Source organism: Perca flavescens, chromosome 12, assembly GCF_004354835.1.
Source record: "Perca flavescens isolate YP-PL-M2 chromosome 12, PFLA_1.0, whole genome shotgun sequence".
Taxonomy (NCBI): domain Eukaryota; kingdom Metazoa; phylum Chordata; class Actinopteri; order Perciformes; family Percidae; genus Perca; species Perca flavescens.
Genome location: NC_041342.1, coordinates 5,925,482 through 5,940,007, shown reverse-complemented (window position 1 = coordinate 5,940,007; position 14,526 = coordinate 5,925,482). Strand labels below are relative to the sequence as shown.

The window sequence follows — 14,526 nt, the reverse complement described above, 5'->3', positions numbered from 1 at the left end:
TTTGGTAAAATAAGTTTTTCATCTCCCTTGTACATTTGAATGTATGGGTTTTGCTATTTGTTTTATTTTTGTCATATGTTATTTTTTTTGCATGTATAATTACATCGTAATATAACGATCATTTTTCAATGTGATCATCTGATATTTGTAGTCTAGGAAAACTGTTTAATATGATTTCGTCGCTCAGAGATGACGTCACGCCAACAGCAGTTTTAAATAACCGCCTGGGAGCTTCTGCCGTATGACATAGGAACAGCTTTTCTAAACGTATAATAACGTAAAAGTAATAGTAGTATAATAAACCTACTAGCTATACCAACAACAGCCATGTCTGTGAATTATGCTGCCGGGCTCTCACCGTACGCAGATAAAGGTGTTTGCGGACTTCCCGAGGTAAAAGATAGCTAACGTGAGCTAACGTTAGGTAGTTACCTAGCTTTTAAGCATATGCTAGCAAGTTAGCCGAGGATGCCTTCTGTATGTTCGGTCTTTATGATGTTTAAAATACATTTAAACAGCAAAACTTCAATATAAAAAATACCCCATGGCAAGGGAACGTTCTGCATTGCAATTGGTACCAAAGACAAGTGTGGAAATGTTAGCTAACAACAAAAAGCACTGAAGTAACGTTGTCAAAAGCATAATTAGTATTTGTTGTGAATGGCTTGATTCAGAGTTTTACATTCATTAGACGTCATTAGCTAATGTGTACGCAGAGTTGTAGCTTGTCCTTGTGGTGCAACGTTTAACTAGCAATGCGTCATACTATGAGCTTATATTGTATGCAAATACTGTCTCCAAAAAAGCCACTGTCTCCAGTTTTGTGTTGTAGTTGTACGTTTTACATGTAAGACTTGCATTGCATGAGAGGCACAAGCTTAAGGCAAAGAGCAGTAACTTTAGCAATCAGATAAAGGAGAGAAGTAAAGGGGCAATACGTCCAATATTGTACTCTTAAATGTAGAATAGCAGAAGTATTAAGATGCATGAAGTGGAAAAGTACCAATACATCAGAATTGTCAATAGATTTTGTTACTTTCCACCTAAAACATAATCGCATAATCACCCTCTTTGTTAAAGCTTTGTGACAGACGTTACCATTCTGTGCTCAAAGCTGTTACATATTTAGTAAAAGTTCTGCTCAGGTACAACAGTAAAACGCATGTCACATTTTAAAACAATGACAGAAGGGGAAAATGTGTGAGGAACACACCATTTAAAAGTGACCCAACTTGAAGTCGCACACTCATCGGTTCCATGTACTTCCATGCACAAAGTGAAACCTTTTCACAGCAGACATGCTGGTTTCATCAGGTCTTTAGAAAATCAAATGCAAAGTTTCTTGAGTAAATATACTCCGGAAGTTGTAGTAGTTTGTGTCCTATTTGGACTGGAGATTTTGGATTAAATTACATTGTCTTTGACACTTTTTGAATAAATGATGTAGAGTTTCTTTTATTATAGGATTTGTAATTTGTTGCAACACTTACGCTTAAATTTAAATAGTCTTCTTACAGAAAAAGGCACTACATTAAAACTAGGGCTGCACGATATGAGGAAAATATCTAATTGCGATTATTTTGACTGATATTGCGATTGCGATATGATTCACGATGTTGGAGGGAATAATCATTTTTGAATCATTATTCTCATTTTGATTGAATTCATTGACATTTTTTTGCGAGGATCTGTACCAAACAAAGATTTTTTATGTAGTCTGTAGGATACGATTTGTAGGCCGGGACATCTCTGCAGCACCACAATACTTTAGAATGGTTTGACACATATTTTGCCTATAGCAAATTTTGCGCCCCCCGGCGATTTGGATATTGCACTAGTCTATATTGCAATTTCAATAAAATTGCGTTTAATTGTGCAGCCCTATTAAAACTGCAACATAAGACATGATATTCATTTGAAATGTTTGTTATTCTAACAATGTGCAATGTCTTCTTTACAAGCTGCATAACTGTCATAAGAGATAATGTTTTGGTCTTCTTTGGATTCAGTTCAAACTGTGTGAAATGATGCTGCTTGCTGCATGGCCATCATACCCACATTACAATATATCTCTCACCCCTATGTAAATAAATGTACTGTATGAAACCATCCCTTTTCAACACTTCATCATTCCCAAATACTTTTGAAATGTAGGTACTGTTTCAACAATATTGTCACAGTATCGGCCAGCTGTTTTTTAACCTGATGTTTTTCTGTTCTGTGGCAGATGTTTGACAGTCCTGAGGAGCTAAAGACAAAGGTGGAAACCCTCGCTCAGTTGATAAAAGAATCACAGTACCTGGTTGTCCACTCTGGAGCAGGCATTAGCACCGCAGCAGGCATCCCTGACTTCAGGTGAGGCACAAACAAAGTCCCTATAGCCCTTTTTTTTTTTACATCTTTTCCCAATCACACACTGCTTTTCTCTCAATCATGTTTCATGTTCATGAACTATGATGAGCAAGGCAACACTGACCTCACACATTCTGTCCCAAGTTAAGTTTAAGTTTTTTTTTCTCAAACAAATGCTCCCAATAAACTTGTTACAGGGATGGTTTGGGATACCAGCAGTACTGTTACAATGCTCAGTCTTTTTTATGTGCATTTACCTTGAATATGTTTTACTGTGAAAACTAGCTGGTAAAAAATCTATGCAAAGAATGTTTACCTCTTCTATACAAAATATATGTAGGAATCATGACCTTCCTTTTAGGATGTTTTGATTGATTTCAAACTAACTTAATATAGCATCCCAAGCATGCAGCTTATTATTAATGTCCCAGATAAAGTCTTTGTGTGAATCTAAAATCTAAAAGTTGTTTGAATGTCATTGCGGTGGTAAAAACAACAGGGCAATATGATGAAATGGACAATTTCCAGTCCCTGAAAGGTTAAGTGCAGAGTAGATTACAGCAGCCAATCTGAAGATAGTCCTGTCGCTATAAGCGCTGAGGCCAGAGGAACAAACCGTTTAACAGAAATTGGAGGACGACAGAAGAAAAGGACTATTAACTGTAATTAAAGGATTAATTAAAATAACGGCATAATTTCCTTTTCAGATTTTTGGCCGCCTTGGAAAAATGGATTATGATAATGTAAATATCAAACAATGAAGAAGATGTCTTTTTTTTTTTTTTCCTGTTTTTAAATTGAAGTTACTGTCTACTCTCTCCTCAGCACTTATCTGCTTTCCCTAACACTTCTTTGTACCCGGTCTCAACTGCATCCCCATCATGATGTATTTATTTTAAAATAATTTGCTACTGAATTAGTTGGCAAATTGATTATATGACTCTGAGGGATAACTTGTGGACAACTACCAACTTTATGCCACTGCATCTTATACAAATACTGTTCTTAAATCAGATGCATAATCTGAATCCAGGCCAGAAATGATCATTTAGCTTGAAAACATTTTTTCCCCCGTGGAAGACATGATGTGTACCTCTCAACTTAGCCTGCTTTCTCTTGTAGTACCACTGTATGAGCAAATGAGGGCGGTACTTGCTTATTATTTGTCAGATAATAGAATAAATCCTGAGGCATTCTGTGTTCTGCCATTATGGTGCAAGAATTGCCTTTGATACTGTGCGAACAGGTATTTTGCCGTTATAGCTGAGCTGTGGCACATAAGATATATAACTTTTTACTCATTAATTGAGGTAATTCTGGTGTGATTGACAGATATTTCTCAGTGACAATTCATGCATGCCTGAAGGTGTTCGCTGTGGAGACCTGACTTATTAATATTTGATTGGTCTGCCTGTCATCTGGTGTGGATGCTCCCTGGGCGCCTCCCTAGGGAGGTGGTTTAGCTGGGAGGAGGCTTCGGGGGAGACCCTGGACTAGGTGGAGAGGTTATCTCTCCACCCTGGCCTGGGAACGCCTCGGGACCCCCCAGTCAGAACTGGCTAATAGCCTCTTTCCGACCAAGTAGTTACAGGAACGTAGTTATAGGAAAAGTCCACTTTTAAGCAGATCTATGAACTACTCACAACTACTACGAACTACTTACAGCGGGGTCTCTGATCGTGACTGTCCGAGCGACGAGCTAGCGGCCGGGTCAGGCGCCTGCTGGCTGTCTCCTCACTTCATGGAGCTTCTCAACTCTGAAAATTTTGAAAGCATCAATTTTAGCAATACATCTAAACAGTTAACAGTACGCCTAAAACGTTGTGTGAAGTGAATTTAGTGATGAATAAGATGGCGAGAACTGTTAAAATTGTCCCGTTGTTGGTCTGTCTGTACCGGAAACCTGACCCTCGTTGACCTAGGTCCCCTATGCTGAAAATGGAACAGCGAAAAGACCCTGCCCTGAGGTAGGAACTGAAAAAGTTACAGGAACTGCGGCCAGAGGAACTTAAAAATCCCCAAATTGGTCCAGTCGGAACACGAGAAAAAAAGGGTTCTAGGAATTTTATGTTCTAGGAACTGCAAAAATCCCTCGGAACTGCAAAAATCCCTCGGAACTGCAAAAATCCCTCGGAAAGCGGCTATTAATGTGGCTCGGGGAAAGGTAAGTTTTGGGTCCCCTGATGGGGGTTGTGTGTCCGTGACCCGACCCTGGATAAGCGAATGAAGATGGATGGATGGTCTGCCCGTCAGTCACGTAGAGTCGATCTTCGACAGAAATATCATTAAGCTTTCTGTGTACAAATCAGGCCAACTAATACAAATGATATTCCCACTGCCGACACACACACACACAAACACACACACACACACACACACACACACACACACACACACACACACACACACACACACACACACACACACACACACACACACACACACACACACATATACACATTCTCCCTCCAGCTGAGAGTTAGAAATTCAGCCCCTCAGGTTAATATGATTGATGATATCCAAACTTGAATACACCAGCTTCACAGATCCTCTGTGGCTTTCATGCCCTGCAGCAGCTTTCTCATGATGATAAGCATGTAATAAGTCACGTATGTGCCTCTCCATTAATGCTGGTATGTCTTTGAACTGGTCTTGGCTGAGCGAGCAATTAATCTGTTTTTAAGAGAGGAGGCTGTTGTTGCCGCATTTGAGGATTCACAAGATGCGTTCCCTCATCTGATGCATAAAGATAAGTTGTGTGTCCTCAAAGTAACTTGGCATCTGTCAGGTTGTTTTAGACCGCACCAGTACTGACAGGACCGCTGTGTTCATCTCTCATTCAGACACCCAGAATGGACTGGTTAATCAAAGGAGCATGTATTGGACAGATCAGATCAGACAACAGATTTTATACATTTTAGTCTGAAAATGTGTCCCTGTATCCAGTAAGAAAGATTTCTGTTAAAACAGTTGTAGATATTTTAGTAAAATGCTCATATGAATGTTTTTTTGTTGAATGTATGTTTTTTATCGGTCTTTGATATTTCAAGTGGGCTCGGACTTGCACCATTTGACAGCATGTTGTCTATTTGGTACGCAAACTTTGCAGAAATTCTACTATCAGATTGTTAATACTGAACCACGCACCAGTTGTAGACACGCAATGCCTCCAGTCCACCCACTGCATTACAACCTGTTCAATCCTCAGTCATCACTTTGTCACTATATTCTCTTTCAGGGGCCCAAAGGGTGTGTGGACGTTAGAAGAAAAGGGGGAGTCACCTCACTTTGACACCACATTTGAAGAAGCCCGACCCAGCTTGACTCACATGGCCCTCTTGGGACTGCACAGGGCCGGCTACCTCAAGTATCTCATCAGCCAAAATGTGGACGGCCTACATGTCCGATCAGGCTTCCCCAGGTAACTCCGCCCTGCTTCCTGTCCTGTAGCGTGATGTGCACACAACAAGCGTTTTACACACTGAGTAGCTAACTCAAATCATAGCTCTTAGTGGGCATGGAGCATTATAATGCTCGCCTAGCTGCTAGCGTGGCACTCCTTCATACTCTGCTTCTGACTGGCTAATAGTACTTAAATGCATGTGTGCAACTCCCAAAAAGGTGGAACAGAAGTGAGATGTCTCACTCTGTAGCTAAAACAGAGAGCTCAACACACAGGGTGAAAAGAGGAGCTGCAGCAATGTGCAGTACAACAAAAATATGGTGTTTTTTGAAAATTAAACCACATAAACCTATTCTGGTACAACCTCTAAATACAATTATGAACCTGAAAATGAGCATAATATGAGCACTTTAAATGATTAATCAATGTGGCTCTACAGCAAATATTGTCACCTAACAAGTTCTTAGTGTTAGCAAATAGTGATAAAAGTCAGAACTCCTGAGGGAAGTATCTGGCTCTTTAGCTGTTAAATGCTCCACAATGTTCACCAGCTATGCTACCTTTCCTTTTCTCTCTCACTCTGAAAACGGGGGGCGCTGTAAGACAGAACCAAAGCATTAAAGTTGCAGGCCATAAAACCCAAACAATGATCTGGAAGACGCTAAAACGCAGCGTAGAGTTAAGGGGAGCTGCAAGCCGGGGGATAATTCTCTGTGGGTTTGTCAGTACGAGTGACCACTTTTCCATTACATGTATCCAAGTCAATTGACATATTGTTAGTATAAAAATATTGTGTATTAGTGCAGCTTTAAGATGTAGCATCCTATCAAATACTGTATAACAGCAAATATTCTCATTTTCACAAAATGACCCAAATATGGATGAAAATGATATATATATATATATATATATATATATATATATATATATATATATGTATGTATGTGTATATATATATGTGTGTGTGTATATGTGTGTATATTACATTTTAGAACAGTTTACATTACATCGTTGTGCTGTGCAGAATGATTTGGAGTTAAAGCAGAGGGAGTGGAGAGGGAATGGAAAAGTGAGAGGTGGACGTGAGCTGTTTATTTAGAGGAAAAGTTAACAGCCAGTGAAGGAAACAGCCACGTTATAGTTAGTTTTATTTCAATTAATTTCTAGTACACAAATACAAAGAGATACAGCATTGTAAGTTGTGTGAGAAAACCCATGTTGCTTCACGCCAATTTGTTACATGTTGGGATGTGACTAATTGTTTTAAATACGAAGCTGCTGCTTTGTGATAACAGCTGTAACAGCGGCAAAAACGAGGAGCTCTTTAAATACTGCTCAAGTAACTTCAAATGATGCTCAGTGTAGTAGAAAATGTTTGGTCTGACTCTGGATTAGCCAAACATATTGGACTAACCCAAGGCCAAGAACCCAATTTTTAATACAGCACATAACCCCAGCCTCTACGCTTATTGGAAGACTTGCTTTCCCTGGAAGCCATTTCTTCCTCTGCGCTCCATCAGTCAGGATATTTCAGACGAGGCCAGACGGCGAAATGGTAATTCTCTGAGGAAATCACTGAGGCAGCAGACAGACTGGTAAAGCAAACTGGTTGGCACTAAATGGCAGAGATGCCTATGAAGCCCGAGAAGGGACTGTGAAAAAGTTTTTTGTTGAAGAGTCCTGACGTTAACTTTGGAGACAATTATCTAAGTGGATATCATCTTTGTAAACTTTCTCCCTCTTTCTTTATCAGGGATATGTTATCAGAGCTTCATGGAAACATGTTTGTAGAGGAGTGTGAGAAGTGTGGCAGGTATGTGTGAGCACCAAACACCCACATTTTGATCTTGAAACTCTTTGATAACTCAATGGCATCATGTAGCTGCCGCAAACATACATTTATGCCTCTGTTGTACTTCATCCCAAAGTTAATCTACTTGGTTGAGATCTAAAGACTGAAACATTTGGTACACCTGTTTGGTAAAACAAATCATGTGGCTGTAACACAATATGTAAAGCATGCAGACCGGACATATAAATCCACGATCCATCCTGCTTTGTGCTTTGTATGTCAAGTGTTTTCTCTGGCCATGGGAGGCACCTTAACTTTACCTGTGGGTACTATTTGTTGCTGACCAGCTGCACCACCTTTTTCAAATGGAAACTTCCAGTAGGATAATGCATCCTTTTTACAGAGCGCTCATTAAAGGATTCCGGGAACATGACTTAATTTCACTCCAGTGACCTGCACAGTTTTCAGATCTCATCCAACAGAGGCATTAAATGTATGTCTGCAGCAGCTACATGATGCCGTTGACTATTTCCAGAATCGTGTTGAGTCCATTTCTTCAATTGCTAGATGACAGTGGGCACAACTGGAGTCACATGTGCGAAACTCTAACCACAGTTTGTGTGGACCAAACCCTAGTTCGTTTTTGATTAACATTTCCAGTAATTATGTAAATTACTACACTACAGACAAAATATATATATATATATATATATATATATATATATATACACACACACACACACACAGCAAACTGAGGATTTTCATGCATTCTTGTTTAACAAAAACTGGTATAAAATAAAGAAAAGACTGTGATACCCTGTGTGTGTGTGTGTGTGTGTGTGTGTGTGTGTGTGTGTGTGTGTGTGTGTGTGTGTGTGTGTGTGTGTGTGTGTGTGTGTGTGTGTGTGTGTGTGTGTGTGTGTGTGTGTGTGTGTGTGTGTGTGTGTGTGTTCTCTCAGCGACGACTGTTCATAGGCTGCACTGAGCCTGTTTTGAGACGTGTTAAGAGTTGTGTTGCTGTGAATGAGTTTTGCAGGTGGTGTTTGGTAGTGCAGACTGTGGTTAGAGTTTTGCACATGTGGCTTCAGTTGTGACCACAGTCGTTTAGCAATCGAAAGAAACCTGTAAAAACTGTAATGGACCTTGGTATGGTGCTTTTAAGCAGCTTTTACTTCTTAACTGTAACTTAACTAAAGCTGATCTGGTCAGATGGAGACGTAATCTGTCTTGGTTTTCTAGGCAGTATGTCAGAGAAAAAGTGATTGGTGTAATGGGACTGAAACCGACAGGGCGTTACTGTGATGTTGTACGATCCAGAGGACTCCGAGCCTGCAGGTAACACATGCTTTCTCTGCATTTTGAAACAACCAATACTTTACCATGATCCATTTATTAGTCTGACTGTGAATTATTTTACTTAAACAGAGGAAAACTGATAAGCACTATCCTGGATTGGGAGGATGCTCTTCCTGACAGAGACCTGAACAAAGCAGAAGATAGCAGCAGGTAAGACAGAGAAAATTGCAGCACTCTGTGCTCAATTGTTTTCCATTTGATTCAGCATCTGTCTTGAAACTCAAAAACAAACAACACGTTCTCTTATCTATCCTGATTTCCTTTGACATCCCAGTTTCATGTTTGCTTTAATGTTGCCATTTGCCTCTTGTTTGTCAATGTTCCCATTCAATCCTTCAGCCACAAAAAGCTTTTATTGTGTGTCTACAAAGCAGCAGGGTGAACTGGATGTTTGATGTACTCAGTGGCCCATGATAGATGCTTTAATGCTGATGCGTAGTGTGTTTATGCACATACTTGTAAAACTGGAGTTATATCCAGGTAATTTCTGTTTTGCTCGTTACTGAATAGAAGACTACTGCTGTGGAGCTGCTGTGTCTATGCTCTTTTATTCATGACATATTGCAGTGAGCAGTGGAGTTGGAGTGTACTCAGTGGAGTTGGCTTTGCTAGATGTGCATGTTACTGAAAGCAGCACATACCAGTGCTTGTCATGTATTACCATTACATTTAAGTCACAGCGATAAGCATACATTTCTCTAAAAAATAATTACCCAGCAATCTTTGAAAAACCCTGGTCATTATACCACACTTATGGCTGTTCTGAAGGTATCCTCAAAGACCTTTCCTCAACCTCCGGATGAATGAATATTCCTTCTTTCGCAAGTATTTTAACCCATTTCACAAGATACACTGCTTTTTCCTAATCCACACAACGATGGCTCTGGAAATGTTTGTAACATGTAATCCAAAATAAAAAACAATTTATCATCAACTATATTTCTATATTGATGTTTCTTTCTAATATTTTGATTGTGCTTTACAATAAGAGCTAGGATACATGTCTCATCAGGCCAACTGGATTAGAAATATAGTCTCAAGTTGAGAATTAGTGAATTAACGTACCTTCATAAATGCCTTCAGAACAGCCGTTGTGTTGTTAAACAATCTGTTGGGCTTTTCAGATCGCGCCAGGTAATTATTTTTCAGAGGAACGGTTGCTTGGTGACTCAAATGTAATTGCAATACGCATGACCAACATTTTCTACCAGTATTGGAAACTCAGCTGACCCCTTAACACACAACAATAAATCCCCTTTATTAAATAAGTAGAATGTGGGTGACATATTTCTCTACTGTGTGCACCCAGACGAGCAGACCTGGCACTGACGCTGGGCACCTCCCTGCAGATCAAACCCAGCGGAGACCTTCCACTTCTCACCAAGCGCAAAGGAGGGAAACTGGCCATTGTCAACCTGCAGCCCACGAAACACGTGAGTCTCATTCATGCACCACTAGGGCTGGGTATCGTTCATAATCTTTCAATCCGGTGCCAATTTCGATACCTCAGTTTCGATACCGATTCCCAACAAAATAAAATTTTTTTGGTAAAACTGCTCACTCAGTAACATTAATAAAAGTGCCTTGCCTTGCAAGCTCAGCCTGTCAGTCAGTCATCAGGGCAGAGAAACCACCGTTGTGGCTGCTTGTAAGAGGAAATGTAACGTCAACAGCACCGCGACCGCTTTCGGCTCGCCATTAATATCATATCGCAGCAAACGCTGTCTGCGTGAAGTTTTAAAAAACTGTAACTACACTTGAAACCAACCGTGACTCTCTGTGACTTCAACAAAACTGCAGACAGTTTACTCAGTCCGCACCTGTGTGTGTGTGTGTGTGTGTGTGTGTGTGTGTGTGTGTGTGTGTGTGTGTGTGTGTGTGTGTGTGTGTGTGTGTGTGTGTGTGTGTGTGTGTGTGTGTGTGTGTGTGTGTGTGTGTGTGTGTGTGTGTGTGTGTGTGTGTGTGTGTGTGTGTGTGTGCGCGTGTGTGTGTGTGTGTGCGTGTCGGTCGGAGCTCCGCTCTGCAGAGAGGACAGATAAGCTTACGCACTCAGACGCTTTTGGAACCGAAATTTGGCACCGAAAGATAAAGAATTTTTTTCGATACCATAAAGGTATCGACGTTCGCTACCCAGCCCTATGCACCACCACCTGACACATACAGTATGTGGCAGGTAGAAACATGAAATGGCCCTGGAACTACAGTGCATCAGTGTTGTAGTACTCAAGACCACTTTTTTCTCCCGGTCTCTCGGAATCAACCACATTGTTACTTGATCTCGGATGAAGAGGACTCAGGATTTTATTTCAAGACCGGTCAAGACCACAACCTCAGGGATATAACTAAATTTCATGTGTATCTTCTGATTATGTGTTAACGTCATTACTGTGATTGGATTTAAAACTCCCTGCTTTAAATGCAACCATTAACTTGACTCATTTCTAGTTTGAAATGTGTTACTGTTCCTGTTCTCCGCCCCCCTTAACACACACTCTGGCTGTCTGGGAGATGTCAGCCAAATCATCGATAATAACATTTAGTTTATTACATTTTATTTATTATATTTTTTTAAAGAGTTTATTTGCACAACATCTAAAAGAAAACACACAGCATTGTGTAAATTCTGCAATGTAACCGACACAGCTGGACCACTTAAAATATGTATCTGGGCTAAGTCAGGAAGCATAAAGAGAGGTAAATGACGTTAACGAAGCTAGCGAGCTAAAGTTATCAATCTGCCTCTGTACCAAAACTATCCAGAAATCTCTTCACCCCTCACCCAAAGGGATTTAGCAAATATGACTGTACGTTTCAGTTGTTTGGTCTGGACTTGTCTCGGTCTCAATCCCTCAAAGTCTCGGTCTTGTCTCGGTCTCGATACACTCGGGTCTTGGTAATGACTTGGTCTCGGTTTAGGTGGTCTTGACTGCAACACTGCAGTTCAATAATCAAAGGCAAAATTATGGTGAATAAATTCTGCTCATGTGCCCTGTCCGCCATCTTCAGCTTCAGCATTTCACGGTCCTAATTTTCTGTCTCGTAGGACAAGCATGCACACCTGCGTATCCATAGTTACGTGGACGATGTCATGAAACAGCTGATGGAGCTGCTGGGATTGGACATCCCAAAGTGGGAGGGTCCGACTGTCTGCGAGAGCTCCAAAGACACCTCTGAGTCCACCACCGAAGTCAAACCACCACGTGCAATTACAGCAAAGAAAAAGGCGAAAAAGGACCTGATTAAGGTGGAGAGGAAAAGAGACACAACGGCACTAACAGACGATGGGAGTGTTAAAGAGGAGACTGTGTCAGTAAAGAGGGAGAGAGCAGATTCCCCAGTGGAGATAAAAGAAGAGAAATAGCCTCAGGTATTTTTTTTCACAACACAAACCCGTCCACAAATAACTGAGGGTGCTTGATTTGATCAGATTCAGAGAACAGAGTTTCTTCTCATCTAATGTCCTCTGGATCAAAGACTCTTCTAGTACTGTAGCGTTTTTTTAAATACCTAATACCTGATTTGTACATGGAGCACCTGCACTGCTGTCTGGCTGTAAATGGACCATAATCACACTGTACTTTTGTAGAAAAATGTTTTTATATAAGGAAAAATGCATTGTACTCTGATGGGAAAAAGTCACTTTACTGTTTAAAAAAAAAAAAAAAAAAAATATATACAATACACACATATGTTTTGGCAATAAACTCAATAAGTTCCTGGTAGAACCTCCTGTGTAAATGCATCGTATGTTGTGTACTGTGAAACAGCAGTGGCCTACTTACAAATGTGAACCAACGTTTCAAAGGAAATGGAGACAGCATGCGTTTGTTCATTTGAGATATCTAGTGCATTGCCCGTTGAAAATGTGCCTGTTTGGAACGGCCCAAAATGACTTACAGAAGAACTCCAAACCACTTCAAATGCAACTCCCCTGTACACCCTACTACTAACTTACTGATTTACCTGACAGAGGGCTAGATTTATCAAGCCGTTTGCGCCTGTTTCCAGGCGCTAATTGGTTGCAAAGACGGACGTAATCGATGCGGGCTATTTACAAACAGGGCGCACTTGGGTAAAATCGCAGATTGTCAACCACATGAGCGAGAAGAGACAAGTTGCGCTTTCAATATGCGTTCGTGGGAGTTCCACCCAAAAAGATGGGAGGATAAGCGCAAAGTGCACCTAATTATATATTCCGCGGTATTTACAAAGACTGTCAGTAAGGGCGCCTCTATTCTGCGGGGGAAATTCTCCGCCTCTTAAAAGCAGGTCTAAACCAGCCGCAGTCGAGTTTCCTCGTAGACCTTTATGTCGCTGGTGAAATGGCAACAGTAATTTGAGCAAGACGAAGACATAGGCGAGGCTGAAAATATTTTTAACACAAGAATCACACTTTGTCAGTAAACACAACATCATTTAGCGTTACAGATCAAGCAGCCATGCAATATTAGAGTTACTGGAAGAAATCAAAGATAATATTGAATCTCGTTCACATCCCATTCCAACAGTTGTTAAACTCCTCGCTACATTACAAATATTGGCAGAAGGATCATTTCTAACAGTCATAGCATCAGCAGTGGGAATATTGCAGTCTGCACTCAGCCATATCATAGCACAAGTACCGCTTTGCTACAGCGCAATTTACGGTCTAGTGGGCGGAGAAAGACGCTGATTGACTGATGGGTGTCAGGGTTGATAAATACTACGCAAAATGTGGAAGCATAGCGTGCGCTATTACCGAACTCGCATAAACAGACGCAGCGCAAACTGCGCTAGTGTTAGTAAATTAGGCCCAGAGAACGTTACAGATTCAGAATGTAATCACAAAATATCACAATGACAATGTCGAGTAATCAGACATTAGCTCTGTGTGTGTGTGTGTGTGTGTGTGTGTGTGTGTGTGTGTGTGTGTGTGTGTGTGTGTGTGTGTGTGTGTGTGTGTGTCGGATGAGCGGGTAAACAGCACATATCTGTTAATCACCACTGTTTGTGTGTGTATGTGCGCAGAGAGATGCCTTGTGTAGTATGAGCGACTCATAGGTTAATTTAAAGAGTCAGGTGAAAGATCCGAGTGGGTCATGACTCAAACAGGTTTAGTGCTCAGTCAGTGTGCATGCAGTGTGAGAGGGGGAGTGGCCAGCGGCTAGAGCGGCAAAAGCCAATGTATGCTTTTTTTACCGATGTATATTTAACGATATCTTTTGCATTTCTAATCCAAACAACGTCAAACTTTTTACTGCACTTACTCGTGCCCGTAATTGCAATTTATAGATAGATGGTATGACTCTTTGCATTTGTCATGAGACCTCATGAACATCTCCAAAGGTACACATCTATACATGTCCAGTGAGGAGCTACTGGCAGCTACGGCCGTAGTTTAGGGATGTGTGACGGCACCGACCATTCGTGCAAAATACAGGGTTCGTACGGGTGCTTGAAATCCTTGAAAATGCTTGAATTTTGATATGTGTTTTCAAGGTTTGAAAAGTGCTTGAATTTTGGATAAAATGCTTGAAAATGCTTGAAATTGTAACTGTAGTTCTTTCACAACAAATACCTATCTGACTGAATAGTTGGTTTATTAAATTGAGAAATAAAATGTTGGAGAGCCTAACATAAAACC

At 40.7% G+C, this 14,526-nt stretch overlaps 1 protein-coding gene across 1 annotated transcript; it reads left to right on the top strand.

Annotated features, from left to right (window-relative positions):
* The first annotated feature begins 196 nt into the window (after positions 1–196).
* Positions 197–12,551, top strand: sirt6 (sirtuin 6). Its single transcript, XM_028593509.1, has 8 exons — positions 197–393; positions 2,228–2,355; positions 5,591–5,773; positions 7,509–7,568; positions 8,787–8,882; positions 8,973–9,053; positions 10,213–10,336; positions 11,947–12,551. The coding sequence occupies exons 1-8, from the start codon at positions 328–330 to the stop codon at positions 12,262–12,264; spliced, it is 1,056 nt and encodes a 351-aa protein (XP_028449310.1). The 5' UTR covers positions 197–327; the 3' UTR covers positions 12,265–12,551.
* Positions 12,552–14,526: the final 1,975 nt, after the last annotated feature.